This window comes from Mastigoproctus giganteus, chromosome 1 (genome assembly GCF_048544385.1).
Source record: "Mastigoproctus giganteus isolate SK-2022 chromosome 1, ASM4854438v1, whole genome shotgun sequence".
Classification (NCBI taxonomy): Eukaryota; Metazoa; Arthropoda; class Arachnida; order Uropygi; family Thelyphonidae; genus Mastigoproctus; species Mastigoproctus giganteus.
In genome coordinates, this window is record NC_143575.1 from 223,088,594 (window position 1) to 223,113,204 (window position 24,611).

Here is a 24,611-nt window from a genome sequence, read left to right on the forward strand (position 1 = left end):
CTTTTAAGAAGTACGTTCCTTATCCTTTGAAGATCTTTGGGTTTTTTCGCGGTCTGGCCTTGTCCCTAATCAAAATAAATACATTTATTTTAAGAGATATACTTCACTGAAGATGCTGAAACAATGGAATGCGTTATAGAATCAAACATTCGTACACTTTGAACTTCAAGGTCGGTTAATGCACTGTGACACAAATCTACTTTGTGAACCTTGACATGAATTAAGCATCTTTGTAAGAAGTTCAACATAACATAACAACACTGAGACACAAAAAAAAAAAAGAGGTTGTGATAGTCAGCAATGAGAAATCACAACGACTGTTATTATTATTTTTTATTTTGCTCCTTTATCACTGTTCAAAATTAAAACCAATTTGATGGAAAATAATATTTGAGAGGGCCTTGAGAAAAGTGGCTGTCATTACTGTGGTTTCCGATTTACATTTTCATGTTTTACAGCGTCATTATATATTGCTTTTCTCTCTCCGTAACAAGTGATCCAATTATCTTTTAAGCAGATCAAAGGTGGAAAACCACCGAACCACAAAGCAAAAATGATATCAGTTTCTCTCTCAATGGAGTTTCAAATACCAGCTAGAGGCGAATTCCCAGTCATAAATCTCAACTTGAAACCTTAATGCATCTCTGATCTTTAAGCGAAACAGTAATTTATATCTAAATATTGAATTTACAGTCTTAATATTTAATTTACTACTTTTAAAGATAACATGCTCACCACATTGACTCACTACATCACATTAGTGTGACAATCACGAAGTTGAAATCGAAATATCATGAGGTATACTCGACTTTCAAATTAACTTTTAACGAAATACATTCAGATATTCTAATCGAACTAAGCTGTTTCCGGTGGAACCTGGAATTCATGGATCATGCCTTTTAGGCAAAATAAAAATAAAAACTATAATTATCAAAAGAAAAGTAGGTTACACAAGTGAAAATCATGCAGAATAGTAATTAGTACACTCAGAAGATGATAATAGCAAAAATCATGGAAGCTAACACAAATTAAAAATGCAAATAAAAATAATATGATGAACAAAAAATAATCCATCTTTTAAGAATAGCCATGTCCCACGTGGAAATACCAGTACACAATAAATGCTAATACCCCGCTAGCACTTTGCTGTCCAGGAGAAGACGAAGAAGATCTTAAATTGAATAAATATATAATAAATAAAAATAAAAGCAATATTAATGTTTTATATCAAAACTGTAGAAGTACTGAGAGTAATTTAACAAAATCAAAAGTATTCATTTTAATTTTAAGCATGGAGCGATATCTTAGCATTGGTAGAAACATGGCCGCACGAAGATATGTTAGATAACGAAGTAATTCCAACCTTCTTATAATTAGAAATGGCGGAGCAGCAAAAGCGTGTGGCGGCTTCCTTTTACTGTATGGCCAATATTAATACTAATAAACGAAATACAGAGCTCATAGATATTGAAAGAATCTATGTAAGACTAAATTACGATCATCATAAGGAGTGCCCACAACACTGGAATCTAAGTGAATAATGAACATGTATTTTAATGGGGTTCTCGCTTTACTGGGAGAATTCCACTTGACTACTTCCTTTGGGATATGTCAAGAATGTTGTGTACAGGAGCTATAGCAGATGATCACTGATGATACAATACAGGAGTTACAGCAGATGATCACTGATGTTGTTGCAACAATCGACACAGGCATGCTCGATCGAACCTGGAGAGAGCTAGATTATCCTTTGATATTCTCCGGATGACAAGACAGATTCGTATCAAAATGGACTAATGCCGACAATGAGTGAATAAAAACTAAGACATGTTCTTCCTAATAAAGCAAACCACATTAAAACACGTTCTCATTCCTTATTCACAGGGATTTGGGTATATGGGCTACCAGTATTTTTACAAGTAGATTTGTACAATAGTATGGAAGTCAGAACTTTATAAAAACCAAAACAACGCCAAATGTTCTTGTCGAGTTTTAGGCGCGACAGCGACTTAGACCATATTGCGCCGTATCTATGATGTCAGTAAATTGCGTGTGTTATGTGGACGATCTGAACGAAAAACCAGAGTTTTCGGGAGAAAAACCCATGCAACTCTCGCTTGAGACCAGCCACGTTGTTAAAAAAGGCCATAAAAATTTCTCATGTCATTGACGGAATTCCAGGTCTTTTCCACCCGGTGTTATGAGTACGGTGATTATATCAACTGTGCTATCTGCGTGTGCCCCAACCTAATGGTCAGGCGCGCGGGTGCATAAGTACACGTGCCTTGAGTGACCGGGGTTCAAGCCCGTGACTGCTGAATACGGTGCTGTTTCTTGTATTCTGTCTACCTTGTAAACTCCTCTGACCGTTTGGTCGTCCCGGAGTATAAACAGAAAATTTATTTTAAAGAGAGGCGCAACTTCTCGATAAGTACACGTGCTTTGAACAACTGCTAAATACGGTGCTGTTTCTTGTTCCCTCCCGCCCCGTGACCTTTTAAATCTCTGACATTTCCCAGCGAACTGGTTCACCCACAACGCAGAGATGGCAGAAACCCCTGGTGCCGTATGACAACAACACACACTTACACTTATCCCCCTGTGAACTCTCCCCAACTCTGTGGTTGTCCCGGAGTATCTGTGGTTTTTGCATAAATTTTGTTGCCAAAGGTTTTACCAACAAAACAATTTTTATTTGTAGTACCATGTTGACTGTTTACTACTGTGGTCACATCTGCATTTATTGCATCTATTTGCATGACATGGGCATCATTACTCATGTTATGAGATTTACTTTGATAATAACTGAATGCGGTTAGTACGTGGTGTTACTTTTTGGAACTAACTTTATTATTATTTTTTGTGCTTTTCATTTCCGCATGGTAAATACACTGTCTGTTCCGAATTCATTTCTTGGGAATTCATAGTTTTCTGCCTCAGGTGGTTATGATTAAAGTGAAGTGCATCACTTCACTTTAATCATAACCACCTTGTACACTGAAAGGCAAAATGACAGTTTAGGTTTTAGAACAAAAAGAGAATCCTTTGTACTTGTGGGAGTGGGCTCTTATTTGTTCTGGAAACATGGCATGGAATAAACTGGTGGCAACTGCTGTGTTAGCAAGGAACTCAGAAATTAAATGCAGAAGATTTTGATCGATTTTAGCAGTTTTTGTTATACATTTAAGAATGTGTTTTTATTGGGTTAATATTTTTATTTTTTGTAGAGAAAAGTTAAAAAGACAAATGTAAACACAAAAAAATAACCAGAATATTTATAATGTTTTAATTGTCCTATTAAATCGTTTTCCCTATTTCACGAAGCATATGCGCCTTCTCAAACCTTCGACATCCCCAATGTCATGCGCCCCCAAAGTCTTAGAGCCCGGGCGATCGCCTTGCTCGCAGGTAGCTTGGGTCTGATGATATGTAATTGCATATATCATAATACTGAGTATGGTAGCAATTTAAAAGCTATACAAACAATTATTATTACTAATATGTTACCAATATTAGACACATTGAAATTATTAAGTCTTAGTCATAAATACTCAGCCAAATTCCAATGTTTATATGAGATTACATTATCTAATGTCTTTGTTAGTCGGTATACAATAGATTGATTATTCCTAACCAATCTTCACTTTGAAGTAGCCCGATCCAACGTACATCGGCATATAACTTTTTTTTCCCGTTGTCCTGGACAAACATTCTTTTTTTTTTTTGTTTTTTTTTTTTTTTCGTTGATGTGGACAAACTCCCCCCTTCGCCCCGTTGACGTGGACAAACATTCTTTTTTCCGTTTCGTTGGACAAACTCAATTCAACAAAGGAAGTGCAATACACTGGCTCTAACATACATACATAATGAATCTGTAATCTTTGCTATTATTCTCTGGTTATTTACTGGTCTCAGCCCAAATGACTGTACTTCTTCTACAACTATAGGTTTTTTTTTTTTCCCTGGCATTTACTGCCGTGAAAGGAATTTGTCACTCACCATTGTAGCACTTTATTTAATATGGTAGGACAAATAAAGATTTATTTATTTATTTATTTACTCTCTGGTGTATTTTTGATGTTGTGGGCTTTCATCACACTAGTCAACACGTAAAATGTTACGAAAACAAAAATACCCAATCTTGATTAATTTTATGCTGCTGAACACGAAAATTGCATTAAAATTTGTGGATTGGCTCTTGTTTTCGAATTACAGTTGGGGGTATCATATTAGCGAGTTACTCTACATTATCAACTACGGCTCTAGGCAAAACACATGGCAACGCCGCAGTTTCAGTACCACAACGCTCTTATTACGTGATTGGCAACTGTCGCCTCGCTCTGCATCACGTGATAAGTTGTTGTCGCCTCGCTCTGCATCACGTGATAAGTTGTTGTCGCCTCAGAAGCGTTTTCAACTCAGTTGCAGTAATCCTGGAATACGGCTACGTACTGGGTATTTTTTTCTCAGTTAACGGTTGTTCTCTGTGAGATTCCTACTTTTTGCGCAGTATTTGTGTCGTGTAAGATTAATATGCTCCATAACTGTGTGAATAGTCCGGGTGACTTCTGTTGCGTATGTGGAGAAGATACATCAGCTACAAGAAAGCGTCTCTTAACTCGAGCCATAAAAAAAGGCCTACCTTCTTGTACTTTGGGCGTAAAGTAGGCGGCCAGGACAAGAACTGGGCTCCACACACACACATGCTGCACTACGTGTTCATCAAAACTCAACGCGTGGGTGAATCGAAAAAGACGTTTTATGCCTTTCGCAGTGCCCATGATATGGAGGGAGCCAACAAATCACGTTACAGAATGTTACTTCTGTATGGTGCCTCCTATTAGAGAAGGGATGACAATGAAGAAAAAGTGGACAGCCACATACCCAAATATACTATCTTTTAATTCGTCCCGTGCCTCACGGTAAAGTACTACCTATTCTTGAACCGCCCGACCCGTTTTTCTGTACACTCTGATGAAGATGAAAACACCGATGAACATCAACTTGATATACACTAAGAAGTACAGCAGCCGTATATCAAGGGATCCACCATTTTGCCCAAACCTTTATCCTTCTGAACCACATAAGATCACAGAAAGTGAGCTTAATTATCTCATCAGGGATCTCGAACTGCCGAAGAATAAGCCAGAGCTTTTGGCCTAGAGGCTACAACAGTGGAATCTTCTAGATCATTCTGCGAAAGTGACCACATTTCGTACTCGAAATAAAGACTATGATAAATTCTATCAAACAGAAGGTGAATTCACTGTTTGTAAGGATGTTGGTGGTCTAATGGTAGCAATGAACATGAGGCACGTTCCCGAAGAATGACGACTATTTATGGACGCTTCTAAGGTTAGCCTTAAGGCTACCTTCAATACCTCTTGCGTATGCCGTCCACAAAAAAGAAACATACGCAGACAGGGAGAACATCCTCTAAGGTGTACACTGTTAGAAGTATGAGTGGCAAATATGTGGTGATTTAAAGGTAATCGGCATTTCATTAGGACTACAAAAGGGTTACACTAAGTATTGTTGCTTTATCTGCGAGTGGGATAGTCGTGCCAAGGATATGCACTACGAGAAGAGGAGTTGGCCTCAACGAAAATCATTAACACCTGGAGTGAAGAATGTAGCATCTGAACCTCGGGTAGATCCAAATAAAGTTTTGCTTCCACCACTACACATCAAACTGGGGCTCATGAAAAATTTCGTGAAGGCTTTGGAAGTGAACGGTCCTGCATTCACATACTTGCAAGAGAAATTCCCCATGGCTTGGTACAGAAAAGATTAAAGCAGGCGTTTTCATTGGTCCACAAATAAGGCAACTTTTCAAAGAGGAACAGTTCGAATGTGCCCTTAGTGATAGCGAGAAATCAAAGTAGAAAACCTTTCGAAATGTTTCGACTGGTTTTCTTGGTTAAAGCCGGCAACTATAGGCAGCTTGTGGAAGATCTCATTACTTCTTACGAAAAACTGGGGTGCAACATGTCATTGAAGGTGCATTTCTTGCACTTACCTGGATTTCTTCCCGCCAAACTGTAGTGCCTTCAGTAACAAACAGGGTGAGTGCTTCCATCAAGACATCGCAGCGATGGAACAAAGATACAAAAGCAAATGGAGTGCTGCCATGTTAGCCGATTACTGTTGGATGGTGAAAAGGGATGCTCCCGAAGCTGAATACAAGCGAAAGGCGAAAAGGTCCCGTGTTTGATACAGGTATGTTCGTAGCAACATCTTACTGCCATATAAATAAAAAATACCTTGTATAAATATAAAAAAACTACTTTTTTTGAAAACATGAGCAAATCTGCCATTTTTAAGCACTATTTCCGTGTTTAGCACCCCAAAATCTATAAAGTAAACTTATTTTCATGCCCGTAACAAGATATGACCTAAAATTTGTTGTTCAGTGGTATTTCTACTTTGTTATAAAGAATAAATTTTTCCTTAAATTCTGTGCTTTCTTTGTGTAAATAGTATAATATACCCTCTTTCCTTATATAAATGCAATACTTTGTTATTTTTAGATATTATGATTTTAGATGCTATTTTTAAATTCTGCATACATTTTGTCAGGGTCTGACTCCAACTCTGATATGTTTTTATCAATGAATACATTTAATGTGAATCTGATTGTACGCCCTTTCCCCTATAATCACTACCAAAAGGACTGATATGTATAAAATACTTAGCTATTTAAGTTATTATAATAATCATTACAGTAGTTAGTTAACTAGATGAAATAGTTAGATGGAAATGAGTAGAAGGGGGGGAAGAGAGAGAGAGAGAGAATTAATATTATTATTATTTATTATTATTATTTTTTTTTTTTTCGAAATACATCGTCGCTTTTCAGCGCAAAAATTATAAGTAATTTTATATTTAATTTATTTCTATATGTCGTATCCTTTCCTCTTTCCTAAAATTCACTTTATACCAGATATTTGGAACATAGCTACTGTATTCATATACACATTACAACATATATGTATTAAACTCAGACACCAAAACAAACAAAAAAAAAATCTTCCACATATTGCAACACAAAAGGAGAGAGAGTTATAAATAGCTAAGCTGAGATGTTCAGATTGGGAAAGGAACTGAGTACACTAATGGCCAGCTCGTTTCATCAGGTGCCATACTATATTTGCTCCATGTTTTAGAGGACCATTTGAAAATTAAAAAAAAAAAAAAAAAAATTGGCTATTACAGATAATGCGACTTGGATGGTCTTTAATTCCCCTATTACTAAAACCAACTGAAATTCAGATAGTACTATTACGATTGATGATCTGCACTTTTAAATGCGCTGCGTTATAACTTTTTTTTCCCCTCTGCTTCCTTTTTCTGTTGTCTGTAACGTTATATTTTTTAAATAGCAGTTACGTGCTTAATCTCTGCTTAAAATTGTGACGGAATTTTTAGCATGTCTCATATGACTGAGTCTGCTGTACTTCTCAACAAACAGAGAGACGTATTCCTACGACTAACAAAAGAAAAAACGACTATTGGTCAAGATTTGCCGAGGAGTGAAAACAGTTTTCTTGCAAGGTTGCAGACCCGGGAAAGAAGACAGATGGGTAATGATTCGTGAAGTGACTGGCGTGAGAATGTGGCAGTTATAGTGAGAGGTCACAAGGTAATAGTGTGAGTCAACGGAAATAGTAAAAGGGCGTAAAGCAAAATGTAATTGGCGAGAGAATTTTCATCATATAGTTTAAAGGAAGCTCCTACGGTCTGATGATCGAAGGACGTGTGACGCTGGAAGGAACTCTCCCACGCATGGTAGTGATAAGCAGAGGAACACTTGGTTGTCTTAATTTTTTTGTGCATTTCCTTGGAAGCAAATGGATGAAATGACATGGATGGAGTTGTTCTTCTAATGAATTGGTGTTTAATTACGATAACGAAACTTGCTAGCGAAGATAAGAACTCCTTTAATGTTAAAGCAGTCGATTCATCTACGTGTATTCGATGAGTTTCGAGTTGAATTGTGAACGACTACTGGCTGCTTGATGCATGTGTTCAGAAAAAGGAAGCAGGGCGGTAAGTATTACGAAACTACACGAGAAACGCTGCCGCTTAGTCTATAAGATAATGTTATATGCATTAAATAAAATTTTAACAATTGACCGGTAGCTATTTTTTAAATATAAAAACTGTTTGATGTAGTAAATAATTGTTTCTTTGCTTTCAGATAATATTTACTTTTATTTTCGCCTTGATCAATATCTGAGAGATACAACTTTCCTTGCCAAAACTCTTACGAGCTGACTTTCATGATATTTTTCAGAAAATGAGAATTGAAGTTAATTAATCAGTGCAGTAAACGTTCACTATAACGAATACAGCTTATTGTAAGAACTTTTAGCATGTCTCATATGACTGAGTAGTTCAATACAGTTAATAGGAAAAAGGCATTATTTTAAAGAAAATTGGTAAAGAAAATTTTAACAGTACTGTATAAGGATTCCGTTAAAACAAGTATTTTGGGGGGGGGGGAGGGTTATTTTAATAGGTTTATTTCATTACAGTATTTTCATTTAACTTAAATTTAAAGTGATTATCGCGGCAAGTAAGTCCAAAGATTATATCGATGTATAAGATCAGCTGCTAATGTACGACCCTCGGGGCTGTATAGTTGCTATGCCACTGATTCCACCTCATTTCCCTGCTAATGCGCCAATAAAATCCAAACCAAACCACCTCATTTCTCCCAGAACAGTCTGAGTTAGATTTTCGCTATCAGACAGAAGCGATCTTCCTGTTATTAACAGGAAGATCGCTTCTGTCTTCTTTCTTTTATCTTCCTGTTATTAACAGAAAACAACAAGAAATTCTGAAGAGGTGGCCGTCTCAGGAGGAAAAACAGATAATTATAAAATAAAATTAAGCACTATTATACCATGTATGAGAAATGCTGCAAACAGCAGCACATAATGATACCCACACATAAAAGATTTAAATCACATAATTAAAAAATAAAAATACCAAGGTGCTTCCCTGGTAAGTGCAAGCTTTTCTTGTGATCTTTGGTATTTTTTACGTATGTACAATGGTAGCAGTCAGCAACTGTTAAGCATTATTTGTTGCAGTTCATCAATTCTTATACATGGTATAATAGTGGTTAACTTTATTGCGATCATTAAGAGGCTGAACTCCAAATTATGGGTACACATTGCCACTGCGTTGCGGGCATAGCCAAATTCGGGGCGGATTCTAGCAAAAGAAGTGTGGGTTTTTTAATTAATTAATAGACTCATTTTTGGCTAGTGAAAAAAGGTCAGGTTAGTTTATGCCAGTAATTCGGGACAGATTCAAGCAAAAGAAGTCACGGAGTGTAACCCATTACGATACTTGATTAGGCTAGTTTAATTTATAGTGAACGGACCGCAGTCGGTTAATGGTTTTTTTTTGTTTTTGGTTGTTTGGTTTTCTCTCCCCAACCCCCTCACGCTTTTTCGTCCTTCGGTATGATTACCCCTACTCTTATTTGGTTTGTCAAATTTAATATTTCTACCCTTTGATTGTAATTTTTTTTCTGCTATTTTTCTTTCTTAGTGGGTATCTGAATTCGACCAATGTGTTGGTCCAAGGGAAAGGGGAGGGATCCTTGCGAGATTCGTGGTAGCAGTTGCGTCATACTGTCGCAGGATTCTGTGCAGCTGAGCCACCTGAGCGAGTACAATCAAGAGCTTGTATTCGTATTTTTTCATTATGTAGTTTTAATTTGGATTTTTGTGTGCTTGTATGCCGGTAGGTGTGTTGCCACTGTATTCCTATAATTAAATGGGTACTTTTTAGCATTATTTTTGCAGTTCTGTTATAATTTGTAACAGAATTTTACAAATAATAATATTTGCAATAATTCTGTTACACTATTATTTGGTTATAGCACGTTTAATTTACATTTTAAGAAATACTGGACTTTTTCTCCCGCAACTTAATATTTTCATTAGTTTAAGAAATGAACTGTACAATACACTTCATCATTATTCTTTGGGTCTTATTTAAACTCAGGGCTAATGTATAATAAAGTATCGCAGAAATATTTTTAAAAAATGAAAAATAAAAGTGTACAGAAGAAGAAAATTTAAACGTTATGAAAATTAGTCCGAAATGATTTAAATCTAAACAAACGATTCTTGACGTTAAGATATTAAACTTCAAATTTAACTTCCTACGCTTTGCTGCGTTCGATTTCGATCACTGGGAAATTTTGTTCCCATTGAACACAGAGGGGGGGGCTGAGTTTTCTACCTTAAACCTCTGTGATCGAAATCAAACACGGAAACGCGTACGAATTTTAATTCATTTCAAGAAACAACTACATCGAAATATACCCCAATCGTAGCTACTGTACTGTAATACAGTAAGTTCTTTAAAATCAGGCACTCTGGGAAATTGAGAAGTGCCGGATATTTAGAGAGAGATACCTAGTAGTTATTAAGCAGTTTTAGAGGAGCATTTAAAGAAATATTCAGTAAACTGCTTCTCTAAAATTAGTAAATGAAAATTACTATCTTGCCCTTTCCTCCATCTGTTTTTATGGCCAGCAGAATTTAAACTGCATGGATAATGCAGTGATCTTAATTCTCACAAAAGAACAGACTTGCTTTTGTAAGGAGTACGTCTACTTTCAACTATACTAAACGGGGAAATCCACTCTGGATGCACTAGAATATATCATGAATGCCGCGTCAAACTGCCAACGAAAGTACCTTCTTCTCATCTCTGTGGACTTTGCAGGGGCGTTCGACGCCCTCTGGTGGCAGAGCATCCTCGCAAGACTAAGAGCTGCCAACCTGCCATCAAACCTATATGGATGCATTCAGAGCTACCTGAACAATAGGAAGGTCCTAGTGCAGGCTCCCTACTGCAAGGTTGAACGTCAGGTACACAGGGGCTGCCCTCAGGGCTCTGTACTGGGTCCCCTCCTTTGGAACTACGTGCTGGATGAGTTCCTCTCCCTGGAACTGGGGAGTGTGCAAGCGATCGCATACGCAGATGACCTCTCCCTAATCCTCTCTGCTGATTCAAGAGCACAACTGGAAACGCTTGCCAACTCAGCACTTTCTACACTAAGAGAGTGGACCGAAACTCATCACCTTAATATCTCTGCCACCAAAACCCAATCTATCCTACTAAAGGGATATCTAACTCCTACCAGACCACCGCAGATAAAAATCTACAACAGAACGATCAAGTTGGCCACAGAACTCAAGTACCTAGGAGTGATCCTGGACCGAAATTTATCATTTACACCCCACTTAAAATACATCCAGAAGAAAATGAAAAACTATGCTGCCATGCTTGCCAGGATTATCCGCCGCGACTGGGGGCTGAAAAGAAGAACCCTTGCAATATTTTACAAAGCAGCCATCATCCCTGCGATTGCATATGCTTCTGGCGTCTGGCACCATAAGGCCTCTACGGCGTTAAATCGTCGGCTACTCAACATCATTCACCGACCGATTTTATTAACCCTCACCAGAGCGTGCCGCACTGTAACTACTCATGCACTGCAAGTACTCACTGGGACCCTCCCTCTTGATCTTGAAGTGATTCGCCTAGGCATGTTACAGCAGCTTAGACGCGGAAATCCAACTACCTTCCAGGATCACACCACAGACCCAACTGCAAATCGGACAGTGGAGAAGAAAAGACTCCAGATCTATTTGCGATCGATATGGCAGCAGCGCTGGACGACCTCCACAAAAGGGGAAGTCACGCGGAGGTTCCTCCCCGATCTACAACAAATATACCCACAGTATCCGGTATGGCTTTGCCCTGGATTGTACAGCACGTATCTCCTAACAGGACATGGAGCGATCCGCCACAAATTACACCTTCTCGGACTCGAAAACAACCCAATGTGTGCATGTGGCTCTGTGGAGACCTGGGGACACCAGATGTATGACTGCGAATTTTATGAAGATCTTCGTGTTGAATTAATCATCCAAGTGCGCCTTAATCCCAAAAACCGGGAACACTACTTACTGGAAGATGAAGCCTCATATATAGTGTTCACCAAGTTTGCCCAGAACCTGTATGCTAGACGCTTGACCATTCCTCTGCCTGCAAACTTCGAATAGATGTGTCAAACAAAGCTTCTCAGAGACCCCCAACCAGATGTTAGGTTTGACTACCTGATCCTTCATGCAAGACAAAACTGGAACTCTTATGAGAAGTGAGAAAACTCCACTTCCCAGAACATTGACTACCGGACGGACAACAGTCCCATGAATGACTCCCAACTGTGACATTTTGCACAACCTGTTCAGCCAAACCAACATTGGATCACCACTGCTGGGCCTCAAGTTTTTCTGGATGGTCGGACCTGACCCTGCGGTCTGGTTTGCTCCCACCCATGCACACAGGCCACATTGGCAACCTGAGCCAGCTCTCTTGTCTGGCTCACTGTCTCACCTCTTCCTGGCAGGTGGGGAGGGGACAGTAAACTGTCCCCTCCCCACCCTGCCACCCTATTTCTTCCCTCTGGTGGGGCATGGGCATGGGCATGCCCCACTGTAAACTGGAGTTGCCTTCCCTTTCGGCTCCATATTTCTGTCTATTTGCCCCCCAGTCTTCAGCCTTCACCCCGCTCTATCTGATAGCAACGTGAACACGCCCCACACAATCTAAAATCACCAATCTAAATTAATTTTGCCCAACATTTTGGACTTCTAGCGCTCCCCGCGAATGTGTACCCACTGAAATCTTAGGAAATTAGGTGGCAGGACCTGCCAGAGTGAACTATATACTAGTGAGTACCTGGTCTGCCTCCACGGGGCTAAAGTGGGACAACGTCGGGCCTCAGTAGGGGTCTGGCGGCTAAATGACCAGATGAACAACGGTACAAGGCATCAAATATATACAAAGTCCATACACTTTTAAATCTCTGGCTTTTCCAGTCAACTGGTTCACCCACAATGTAAACTACGCGGAGATGGGGGAAACCCCTGGTGCCGCTTGACCCTAAACACACTTTACACTTTCAACTATACTAGAGAATAATGCAATACGAGGGCAAATCATCGCAAAGACAAGTTTGTCCTGCTGTGTGAATTAAGACCATTGCATTATCTATGCAGTTTAAATTCTGCTGGCCACAACAACAGATTAAAACAAGAGTCCTGCAAGCATCTTATAAAGACAGAAATGCCAGGGTAGTGTTTTTTTTTTTTTTTTTTGTTTATAGATAAGTGCCGGATTATTTGTTTAATATTTTTAAAATAAATATTTAACGTGAAAATTAAATACTTATTTAACAATTTACAATTTTTTTTTTTTTTTTTTTTGTATTTCAAAAAATTGTAAAATCAAAATTACTTATCAAATTAGAAAGTTGTTTAATTTTTTTTATAACGTCCAACAGTTGCAACTTTCTGCATACTGTACAGCAGCGATTTCCAAACTGGGAGGCGCTGACTAGTGCAAAAGGAGGCGCGAAAAGTTTAACAGAAATGTAATTTTCATAACATAACATATATAAATAAAAAAATATATACATATAAATAAACTTTCATAACATAACATTAAATTTTATAACCTATTTTTTAAAGCATTTACCACCACCTATCTCACTCTAACTTCGATATAAACATGAGATAAACATTTATTTGAAAAAATATATATATTTTGCTGAAATGGATTGATGAATTATGATTGATATGATGTGATGGATTATACATAATTTAGTGTGTACTATCTATGACATATATAGGTAGATTGCATAGTATAGCATTAGCTGCATGGTTGAAAATATGGTTTCTGTAACTACAGATTGATATACTGTATATATATACAGGGTGTTTCAGTTAAACGTTTCAGAACTTCTAAGAGGGGTAGGGTACATCCTGACAACTCGAAATCATATAGCAATGTGCTTTCCTGAAGCGGTGTTGTACACAGAAGCACCATAAAGAAAAGAGACCGTAAGTGAGAAATCGTTTTAATAATACATGAAAAGAAGCAAAAGGTACATGGATTAAAGTAAGTGTTCGAAGTTTCTTCATCGGGCTACAATGCACGCCTCACATCTCCGACGCATGGACATCCGAACATTCTGGAATACTCCAGGCGAATTTCGAATTTCTTCGGCAGCTACTGCGATTCTTGCAACCAGCTCCTCAGCATTGTCAACAGGGGTGTCATAAACTAGCGATTTCATATGACCCCAGAAATAAAAATCAAGACATGATAGGTCGGGTGACCGAGCAGGCCAACGCACGGGACCACCACGTCCGATCCACTGTTGACCAAATGTGACATCCAGGTAGTTACACAGAAGCACCATAAAGAAAAGAGACCGTAAGTGAGAAATCGTTTTAATAATACATGAAAAGAAGCAAAAGGTACATGGATTAAAGTAAGTGTTCGAAGTTTCTTCATCGGGCTACAATGCACGCCTCACATCTCCGACGCATGGACATCCGAACATTCTGGAATACTCCAGGCGAATTTCGAATTTCTTCGGCAGCTACTGCGATTCTTGCAACCAGCTCCTCAGCATTTTCAACAGGGGTGTCATAAACTAGCGATTTCATATGACCCCAGAAATAAAAATCAAGACATGATAGGTCGGGTGACCGAGCAGGCCAACGCACGGGACCACCACGTCCGATCCACTGTTGACCAAATGTGACATCCAGGTAGTTACGAACATCTCCGCTATAATGGGCAGGGGCTCCATCGTGTTGGAACCACATTGTGTGTTGCGTCGATGCAGAAATCTGTTCATCTCTCAAAAGTTGTGGCAATACTTGCTGCAGAAAGATCAAGTAGATAGGTCTGGTTAGACGACAGGGTAACAGGTAAGATCCGATGAGGTGATCTCCCATAATACCGGCCCATACATTGACCGAAAATCGAATCTGTGCTGCACGACGTCGTATTGCATGCGGCTTCTCGACCGCCCAGATATGGTCGTTATGCGTGTTGAAAATTCCTTCCCTTGTGAAGGATGCCTCATCGGAAAACAACACTTCAGCAGGAAAAAGGGGATTTGTAGCACATTTTCCAAGGTACCACTGTGCGAAAGCAATACGAAGTGAATAATCCTCCGGTTGCTGTGTCTGGACACGCTGCCTGGAGTATTCCAGAATGTTCGGATGTCCATGCGTCGGAGATGTGAGGCGTGCATTGTAGCCCGTGGAAGAAACTTCGAACACTTACTTTAATCCATGTACTTTAATCCTTTTGCTTCTTTTCATGTATTATTAAAACGATTTCTCACTTACGGTCTCCTTTCTTTATGGTACTTCTGTGTACAACACCGCTTCAGGAAAGCATTTCCGACCCCACATTGCTATATGATTTCGAGTTGTCAGGATGTACCCTACCCCTCTTAGAAGTTCTGAAACGTTTAACTGAAACACCCTGTATATACTGTATATATATATAAAACGGCTGCTAGAACTGCTAGTCGCAGGAACCATCAAAACAATAACCTCAAATTCAAACGTCACTCGTAGCTAAAGTGTCAACAGAAGCGTTTCAGAGGTGTGCGATTGTGTTTTTTATTGTTTTTGGCGTGATTACTTACTGATAATAATCGTTAGTAATTTAGAAGTTGTATTTTTTAAGAATATAAATTTAATCCTAATATTTTTAGACGAATGGATAAATTTTTGACTGGTTACAAGAGAAAATCCACTAATAATGAAGATACGGATGCTGATACAAGTAAACGTAGTGGGAATAAAAGCAACAGAGAAGGAGGTAGAACTCCCAAGACAAGAAAATATGATTCATCCTATTTATCATTAGGATTCACAAGTGTTATTATAGATGGCTGTGAAAAACCAATGTGTTTGTGTTGTACGAAAGTTTTGGCTTCAAATAGTATGAGACCAGGCAAATTAAAACGGTGCCATAAAGCTATGCATTCTGAATACGTTCGTAAACCCATAGAATTTTTTCAAAGAAAATTAGATGAGTTTAATAAACAAAAGCAAACGTTCAAAAAAATTGTTTCTGTTCCATCAAATGCATTGCTAGCGTCGTACCAAGTTTCTTACAGAATCGCGAAATGTAAAAAACCACACACAATAGGAGAAACTCTAGTTTTGCCAGCAGCTATTGATATGGTTAAAACAATGTTCGGCGAAACAGTTGCGACAAATACCGCTTGCTGATAATACAGTTGGCAGAAGAATCGATGATATATCTGAAGGTCTTTGCGATCAGTTAGTTTCTCGACTGCATACTTCGAAATTCGACATACAAGTAGATGAGGCAACTGATGTAGCTAAAGATGCTCATTTAATTGCATATGTTCGATATGTTGCAGAAACTAATATAATAGAAGATATATTATTTTGCAACCCCATTTCTGGAAAGGCCACATCTAATGAAATTTTAATATAATTGATACTTTTTTTGATGAGAACGGCATAAAGTGGAATGATATATCATTCCACTTTATGCCAGAAGAATCGATGATATATCTGAAGGTCTTTGCGATCAGTTAGTTTCTCGACTGCATACTTCGAAATTCGACATACAAGTAGATGAGGCAACTGATGTAGCTAAAGATGCTCATTTAATTGCATATGTTCGATATGTTGCAGAAACTAATATAATAGAAGATATATTATTTTGCAACCCCATTTCTGGAAAGGCCACATCTAATGAAATTTTAATATAATTGATACTTTTTTTGATGAGAACGGCATAAAGTGGAATAACTGCATTGGACTCTGTACTGACGGAGCACAGTCAATGTCAGGACACAAAGCAGGTCTTCAAGCATTAGTTAAAAAGAAAGCACCCGAAGTTATCTGGACGCACTGCATGCTTCACAGAGCAGCTCTTGTGTCAAAAAATATGAGCGAGGAACTTAACAACATTTTTACAAAAGTTACGAAAGTTATAAACTACATAAAAAACAGTCCTTTAAAAGTTAGGTTGTTTGCACAGCTGTATGAAAATATGGAAGCTAATTATACCTCACTTCTATACTATTGTGAAGTGCTCTGGCTGTCTCGTGCAAAAGTTGATTCAAAGAGTGTTTGAACTCAAAGAAGAGATTGCAATTTTTCTTGAAGAAAATCATAATGAAGAGGCAAATTTATTTAGGAACGATAACTTTATTGTTAAACTTGCCTATTTGGTGAAATTTTTGGAAAATTGAGTGTTTTGAATAAATCAATGCAAGGACCACAAATGTATTCACTGATTCAAAAAGACAAAGTGAAAGCATTCATAAAAAAATTGGAGCTATGGAAATCAAATTTACAAAAAAATAAGTTCGACATGTTTCCACTTTTAAATGATTTCTGCGCCAGAGTTAATATTGAAGCAAACAAAAATCTATTTACTGAACACTTGAATGGTTTGTTAATGCACTTTTCACATTATTTCGAAGATCTTGATTTTGCAAAGTTCGCGTGGATACAGAATCCATTTGTTGATGAACAAGATGATGAATTTGGATTGACAACTATTGAAAAGGAAAAGTTGATAGAATTATCATGCGATACTTCGTTGAAACAAAAATTTCAGGTGAAACCCTAGTTCAATTTTGGTTGAATCGAAGTGAAGAATATAACACTTTGTCAAGCAAAGCAATGCAAGTACTGCTGCCATTCGTAACATCATATTTATGCGAAACGGGATTTTCTGCATTAGCTGCAATGAAATCCAAATATCGAGCCCGTTTAGTAGTAGAAAAAGAGCTACGAGTAGCACTCTCCTAAATGACACCTAGATTTGATAAACTTTGTGCTAATAAACAAGCACATCCATCGCATTAAAAACAAATTAATTTAAAAAATGAATATATAGATATAGTAAAACCTTGTTATTATTCTGTCAATTACGTTTTTTTTTTTTTCATTTTTTGTATTAATACATTTTTTACCATTTAAAAATGTCTGTATTATTTTATTAAATAAAGGGGGGGGGGGGAGGCGCCAAGATTAGATTTTTTTAAAAGGGGGCGTAGTAACATAAAGTTTGGAAACCACTGCTGTACAGTAACTAAATGGAAAATATTAAAATTGAGCCCTCGAATCTTATAGTGACCTTTTTTTCAGATTTTATTCATTCTTCTTATACTCATAAAATATATTTTATCTGCTTGTTGGGGAGATGGGAGGACGGTACATGACTTTAATGATTGCATCATTTTCTACATTTGTGATGCAACAAAATAAAAGGCAGTTTCACATTAGATTCTTTTTACCTTTAAATATTCGGAACTAAAAACTTTCTCTCTTTCTATTACCAAAAGTCAGGAAAAAAACTATTTACACGCCAATTATGAGATATTAATGACCCGAATAAGAAGTAGGTAATTAGGCTATTTTGAGTAAAACCCTCAAAATTCGGCATGATCCGTGTTCCTACGATACTTACTTTGAATTCTGATTAAAATAGTTTAAATTATACGCTATTTGTAAAACGTTTGTATTTATTTCATAAATGGTAAAAATAACGCGAGAAGAGTCCGGGGGCTGTTTTATAATCTTTAAATCTGCAATATTAATACCTAGGCAAGTTAATACTTGATTAAATCTGCAATGAATATTGCAGATTTAATCAAGTATTAATATTTGATTAAATATTAATACTTGATTGCAGATTTAATCAATACTTGATTAAATCTGCAATGAATATTGCAGATTTAATCAAGTATTACTTGAAAAATGAATTTTATTTTTCTGGAGGTGGCATGCCCCTTTGCAGATTAACAAAAGCAGCATTGTTTTAAGACTGTTGAATAATTAATTATAGAGTCAGGCACTAAGTACCCATTATGGGCTCGTTGTTCAAGAGGCGATTAAGTTCACCCTACTCTTTGTCCTCGAACATCTATCTGAGCTGATTAACAAGGGGAGGTATAGAAGTTTAACTCCATGTATCGCTAATGGTTACAGAGAACACGAACAGTTGACCTTTTCTTCTATTCCGACTCAGAATAGAGACGCCTTGATTTGTCGTCATTACTCCAGTCTAGTTAAAGGATACAGACAGTGGGAGAGCCATATCGGAGAACTGAGAGAGTGAGTGAGTCTTATCACAACTAAGTGGCCAAGAGAGAAAGGAAGTTGGTAATTTCGCAGAAATTGTGTTGCCAGTGAGCTACTTTCACTGATTTGGGAGGCTATAACTGATTTAGTTCCCTGTGAGTCCCGTACTTTCTACGATGAATTCAGCAACGTGCTTAATTAATAGTCTTGATTTCTTAGAATAAACACTTTCACTTCCTTGCCAAGCAAAGGTGCTTTCTCTCAGATATTTCGAAAAGCAGCACCACATTTCGCCTTAAAAAAAATTAAGAATTTAAGAAATTAAAAAAAAAAGTGATTAACGTTCTGTAATCTAAAGCGAACAATTTGTTATAAAGCTGACGCGTTGTAGCCACTACGATTATTAAAATAAAGCAGAGCGATGTAAAACCAAAGCTGTCTTTGTAACAGCAGAAATTCTTATTCCTATAAATATTTCCCCTTTTTGATGTTAATATCGTCAAACCATGGCAATTACTTGGAAGAAATAGCTATTAATAGTAACTTATTTTATGGCAGATATTACCTTCTCCCTCCGCCACATATGAATAAAAACGAGAATGAAGCCAGTGAAAATATTCGTACGAATTTTACGCATCAAAGGGTGAATCACTGTATGTAATAATCTGAAAACTGTAGTGCTGCTGCTGAAGTGATTTCATAAAATATAGTACAGTACATCAAATGTTACTTATATAAGAATTAGATTGAGACTCCCGTAACAATGCATCTCAGATTCAATCTATTTTAATTTCTTTATAAAATAAAATAAATTTTCTGTTTATACTCCGGGACGACCAAACGGTCAGAGAAGTTCACAAGGTAGACAGAATACAAGAAACAGCACCGTATTTAGCAATTTATACGATTTGATATTATTGCAAATTAAGTTCAAAGGACAATCATGAAAAACCAAATATACAATGTGGGGCATTTTGTGGAACATTTCACAACGCGGGACATTTCGTTATTCTTAACACATTTCGCATTGTCCCATCCATTCCTTCATTCCCCCCCCTTTTGTAGTTATCACCCACAATATGTTTGTTGAACAATAATTTTACTAAGTTAATTTGTCACAGTCTCTGAAGGAGAGGCACACTGCCTGGCCACTTTATTAGAACCATGAGCTGAAAGCTTTTGGACAGCCGCTGGCCTAAATCATTACTCCGACACGACGTGGCATGAAGTCAACAAGGTGTTGAAAAAGTGACATGAAGACTGCTGTGCGATTCATGCAACAAAACTATCCTAAATTCCTGGAGTGATGTGGGTAGATTATTCTACTGACTAACATTCCTTTCTAGTTCATTCCAGTGATGCTCAATGGTATTGAGATCTGGAGGAGGGGATGGCTGGCCAGTTCAGGATGACATTTTCTTCATATAAATTTAATACTATTAACTTCTGAAAGTTGACAACGATTGGGGGGAATGTAAGAGGAACGCATTCAGTTCACAGTTCGGCATGCCTGAATTAATAGTAAGGATGGGTACAATCGACCAAAACGGATTATTCTATTGCTATCCTAAACAATCGAAGGGTTGTTCGGTAGGTTTTCATCGGCTTGCCGAATGAATAGAACGCAAGAAATGCTACTTTACTCAACTGTTTCAGAAACAACCAAATACTACCATTTGCATTCGATTGTTCCCATTACTGTGCGGACTGAATCAGTATAAATAATAGTATAAGATACTATTATTTACTTAGACCGACATACGAGGTATGGCAATAAAGTTCTCAGATTGGTGAAATAAAAAGAACACAAAGTGAAGGAGCTCAAAAGTTGTATTATTTTTATTCAAAGTAATCACTACCTGACTACGCAGCATTGACTCTCTTCCCCTCAGGTACAAATTCCTCATAAATAAAACCCTGTTTGTCGAAAAACATAATCAGAATCGTCTTGATCCTGGACCTCTGTAAACGAAACTTTTTGGGCCTTAGTGATTTTGAAGTCCATTGCATGCGCTGACGCTTCGTCTCTGTGTCCTACTGAAACACCCGACACTCATCTCCAGTGACAACACAGTCGAGGAAATTAGGATTGTCCTGACAAATCTGGATGAAGTCTTCGCATGATGACACTCTTCATTGCTTCTGCTCATCCGTGAGGTTGTGCGAAACATTCTGCACAGACCTTCCTTTTCCTTAAATCTTCATTTAACGAATCGTCTCCTTATTCATATACATCTCATCAGCCATCATTCTGAGGGTTAAATGAGGAACTCTTGCCACAAACGCCCACTTCTTAAGTCATGTTGAACATCCTTACGTCCGTCATTGAACCGCTTATACCATTCAAACACACTGGTACGACTTAACAATCAAACGACTTAACATTTCATCACCGTAAGCAGTTTTTAACATTTTATTGGTTTCTGTTGCAGATTTTTCCAGTTTAAAGCAGAATTTGATATTCGTTCCTTGATCCATTATAAAATCGTTACAAGGTATGTTAACGCTACTAACGAAACTGGTTGTTACTTGCAACCTGTCGGCCTACTGGACAATCTCTGTACTATCTGATGCAGAAAGCTTGAACTACAAATATACCATGTCCATTTATTTCCAACCTCATCGAACATGACCGGAACTTTTTTTGTACATCTTGTGCATAACGAGCTTTATAAACATTACTTTTTTGTTTTCAATTATTTCATCCGTAGCAGTTCACTTACATTATAAAAAGGAGTCCTTGCTAGAGTTCGCATTGGACACACTGGTATAAGTCATCTTATATGCTCAAAGGCGAAGACCTTCCGCGATATACTCACTACCCAATACATATTTTACTGGCATATCCTGCTAATCAGTGCGCCCATCTTGAAATGTGACTGATAAACAATAATGACACACAATGCGGCCACTTTGACACCGTCTAAAAATTCCCACAACAACAACTTGTTATTTCCCTTGGGAAATTATTGAGTATTAAATCTCTTGGCCATTCAATGAATTTAATGTCATTATTGCAGCATTTGTTGAATTTTGCGTTACCATTTTGAAACATCTATTTAAGATTACTGCTTTTGAGCAGTACTTTACATACCCATACAGTAAAGTAATAATTATGGACTTATTTTATGATTTCAAACATTCAATTAGCTGAATGTCAGTAAATTTTTTTTTTCCATCTTCTCTACTAAATCGTAAACATTTCAGCCGTTTATTACGTTTCAATGCAGTTTCGACGGGAATACATTTTCATATATTTTTTAAATATGCAAAACGACTGGAATGCCAAGTATTCCAATGTTTTAGATTTAAACATAAAAGTGAATTCAGAAAAAAATATTTTAAATCGAGTAATATCGTATAATTGGGCAGAAAATACTCATATGAGCTAAGCGATACAACATTTAAACATAAGCAAGAATTTTTTTAACGTATTTATTATTAATGTGCAGTTTCATATTTAACTGTCGTTGAACAGTGCAACACAATACGTGCCAGATGTTTCTATGTGTTTTATTTTGGCAACCCGATTAGATATCCACCAATTGCCTCACTCGCCATGCGACCTTTCTCACTTTTCAACTGGAGAGGAGACCTCTTAACTTATCTTCTACACCTCTTGTACAGTCAGCAGCAGTAGATGAAAGGCCTGACGAAAAAAGTGACTCATTCTATATACGCGAAAGTAGGCCTTTTGCCAGCACTGCACGGCATCCCAAATACAAGTGTCGTGCCAGGGGTCAGACAAGGAGTTCACGGACGCTACTGTCACGCCCAGGTTAACAAGAACATCAGCAGTTACAACTGTGCGTGTGTATCAACTTGTGTCTGGTCGAAGTCATATTTCTACGTGGGCGGAAGGGAAAGTTTGTTCTTTAGAAACGGTGGGAAAAGGAGAGTCACACGTTATCGATGTAAAAGGCAAATGGCAGTCCGTTGAGACCCAGACAGAACAGGCTAGTATTAAAATCTTAATATCTTTTTTAAATAATCTTAATCGTTTTTTCTATATTCTAATTCAGTTATATATTCCAATTTAGTTCTGTTGCAGTTCTGGTGGTAATACGAGTACTGCGTGCCTCACTGAAACAGTTATCCGTTGTAGCTTTAGGTTTCTCACAAATGAAGCATTCACCAAGTCTACCACAATCTTTTAATTTTGCAGAACATTGGAACAACTTGAATTAGAACTGATTATTTTATTTTATTTATTGAATTTGGTCTTCGTATTCTTTGCACGTACAAAATGCGAACGACGTTCATAGTTGTTTTGAAATTATTGAGAAGGTCATGCATATATTTTTTTACAGTAACATGCACTTTTTTCTTCTTAGAACAATTCTTTTTATACCGTTTTAATACTAACATGTATTGAGTTTTGCTTTTTACCTGTCTATGAGTTGAACAATAGTAGTAGTGGGCCACGAGGTGGTGGTCACTGAACGTCTCATCATATTCAAAATGTGTTCAATAGGCATCATATTCAAATCTGCTGAACATGCAGGCCAAGAAAACATCGGCGGACATCGTCCTGTTGAAAAATAGCGTTTGGATGGAGCGTAGAAAGGGCAGAAGCACCAATCTTACAATGGTTCCAACATAATATCTTGCGTCAATGCGCCATCAATAACGACTGGAAGGTGGGGCTATTGTAATTGATGATTCCCCCATACCATGATTCTGAGTGTTGGCCTAATATGCCGCTCCCTGACGCAGGATCACTTCTATCTCTGACCCCACACGAGCATACAGTCGTCAGTAGATCCCAAACAGGAACGTGATTCGTCACTAAAGACCACACGATAAATAGACTACTATCATACACTAGTAACAGACAAATTCTCTCAAAACAGTTGTAAGTGTACACCTTCCATCAAAAGTGAATATAACTAGAGGTATGAGCGATTTGGTCTCCTATTAAATCTTTAGAAACTAGCAGTTTCTAGGAATTTTGTGAGTATAAAATTCAAGCAGACAAGTGGACGAACTCAGATATCAACTAGATACTAAAATCAGCAGACTTTTATTTTTCATTTTCTGTTAGCCTTATTTTAAGGTATGGATAGGTCCCCGACTCTTATTTCTGCGCAAGTCGTACGTTTGCAAAATTATACAGTTTAATGTTTAAAAGGTTTAAACATTCAAAAGCTTGTTGCACATACAGTATATTTTAAGCGTACACGGACTGTCTAAAGCTCATAATACTGCAGTAAAACTACATTTAATCTATGAATTTCTTTTTTTGTGGAATAAAGAAATAATAATTGCCGGATTTCTATTTGTCCGATTTCAATGAAATTTGGAATAGCTAGATAAATCTTTCTATATGATATAATATGATAACCCAAATATAAAATTTCACCCAGTGGGCAATCCGTCCACTGGGTGTCGAGTTGTTAAATGCAGACAGACTGATAGATGCATAGACATAGTGAGGGCAAGAGGAACTTAAGCATATATGCTAACGCGTACAAAAACCAAAACGTTTTTGAGGGGGAAAAAAGTACCTATCAGGTAATTTTTTCCTCCGACTGTTCCGCGCGACTGTACTTGTAACATGGAAGCGAGAAACACCTGGTTAAAATAAAACAATACCTTTAAAGAGGCACCAAAAAAAAAAGTACCAATAAA

The 24,611-nt window shown here is 37.5% G+C and overlaps 1 protein-coding gene across 4 annotated transcripts in view; it reads left to right on the plus strand.

The window, feature by feature from the left end:
• The window catches only part of LOC150091546 (matrix metalloproteinase-2-like), a 178,590-nt gene that overhangs the window by 22,908 nt on the left and 131,071 nt on the right, over positions 1 to 24,611 (plus strand). The window contains exon 1 of one of the 4 annotated variants that reach the window (XM_090384517.1): positions 7,982 to 8,049. The exons of the other annotated variants lie outside the window; for them this stretch is intronic. Coding sequence (XP_090240643.1) covers positions 8,023 to 8,049 — 27 coding nt within the window. The 5' untranslated portion in view covers positions 7,982 to 8,022. Of the gene's footprint in view, positions 1 to 7,981; positions 8,050 to 24,611 lie in introns of those variants that run through there. 4 annotated transcript variants of the gene reach the window in all.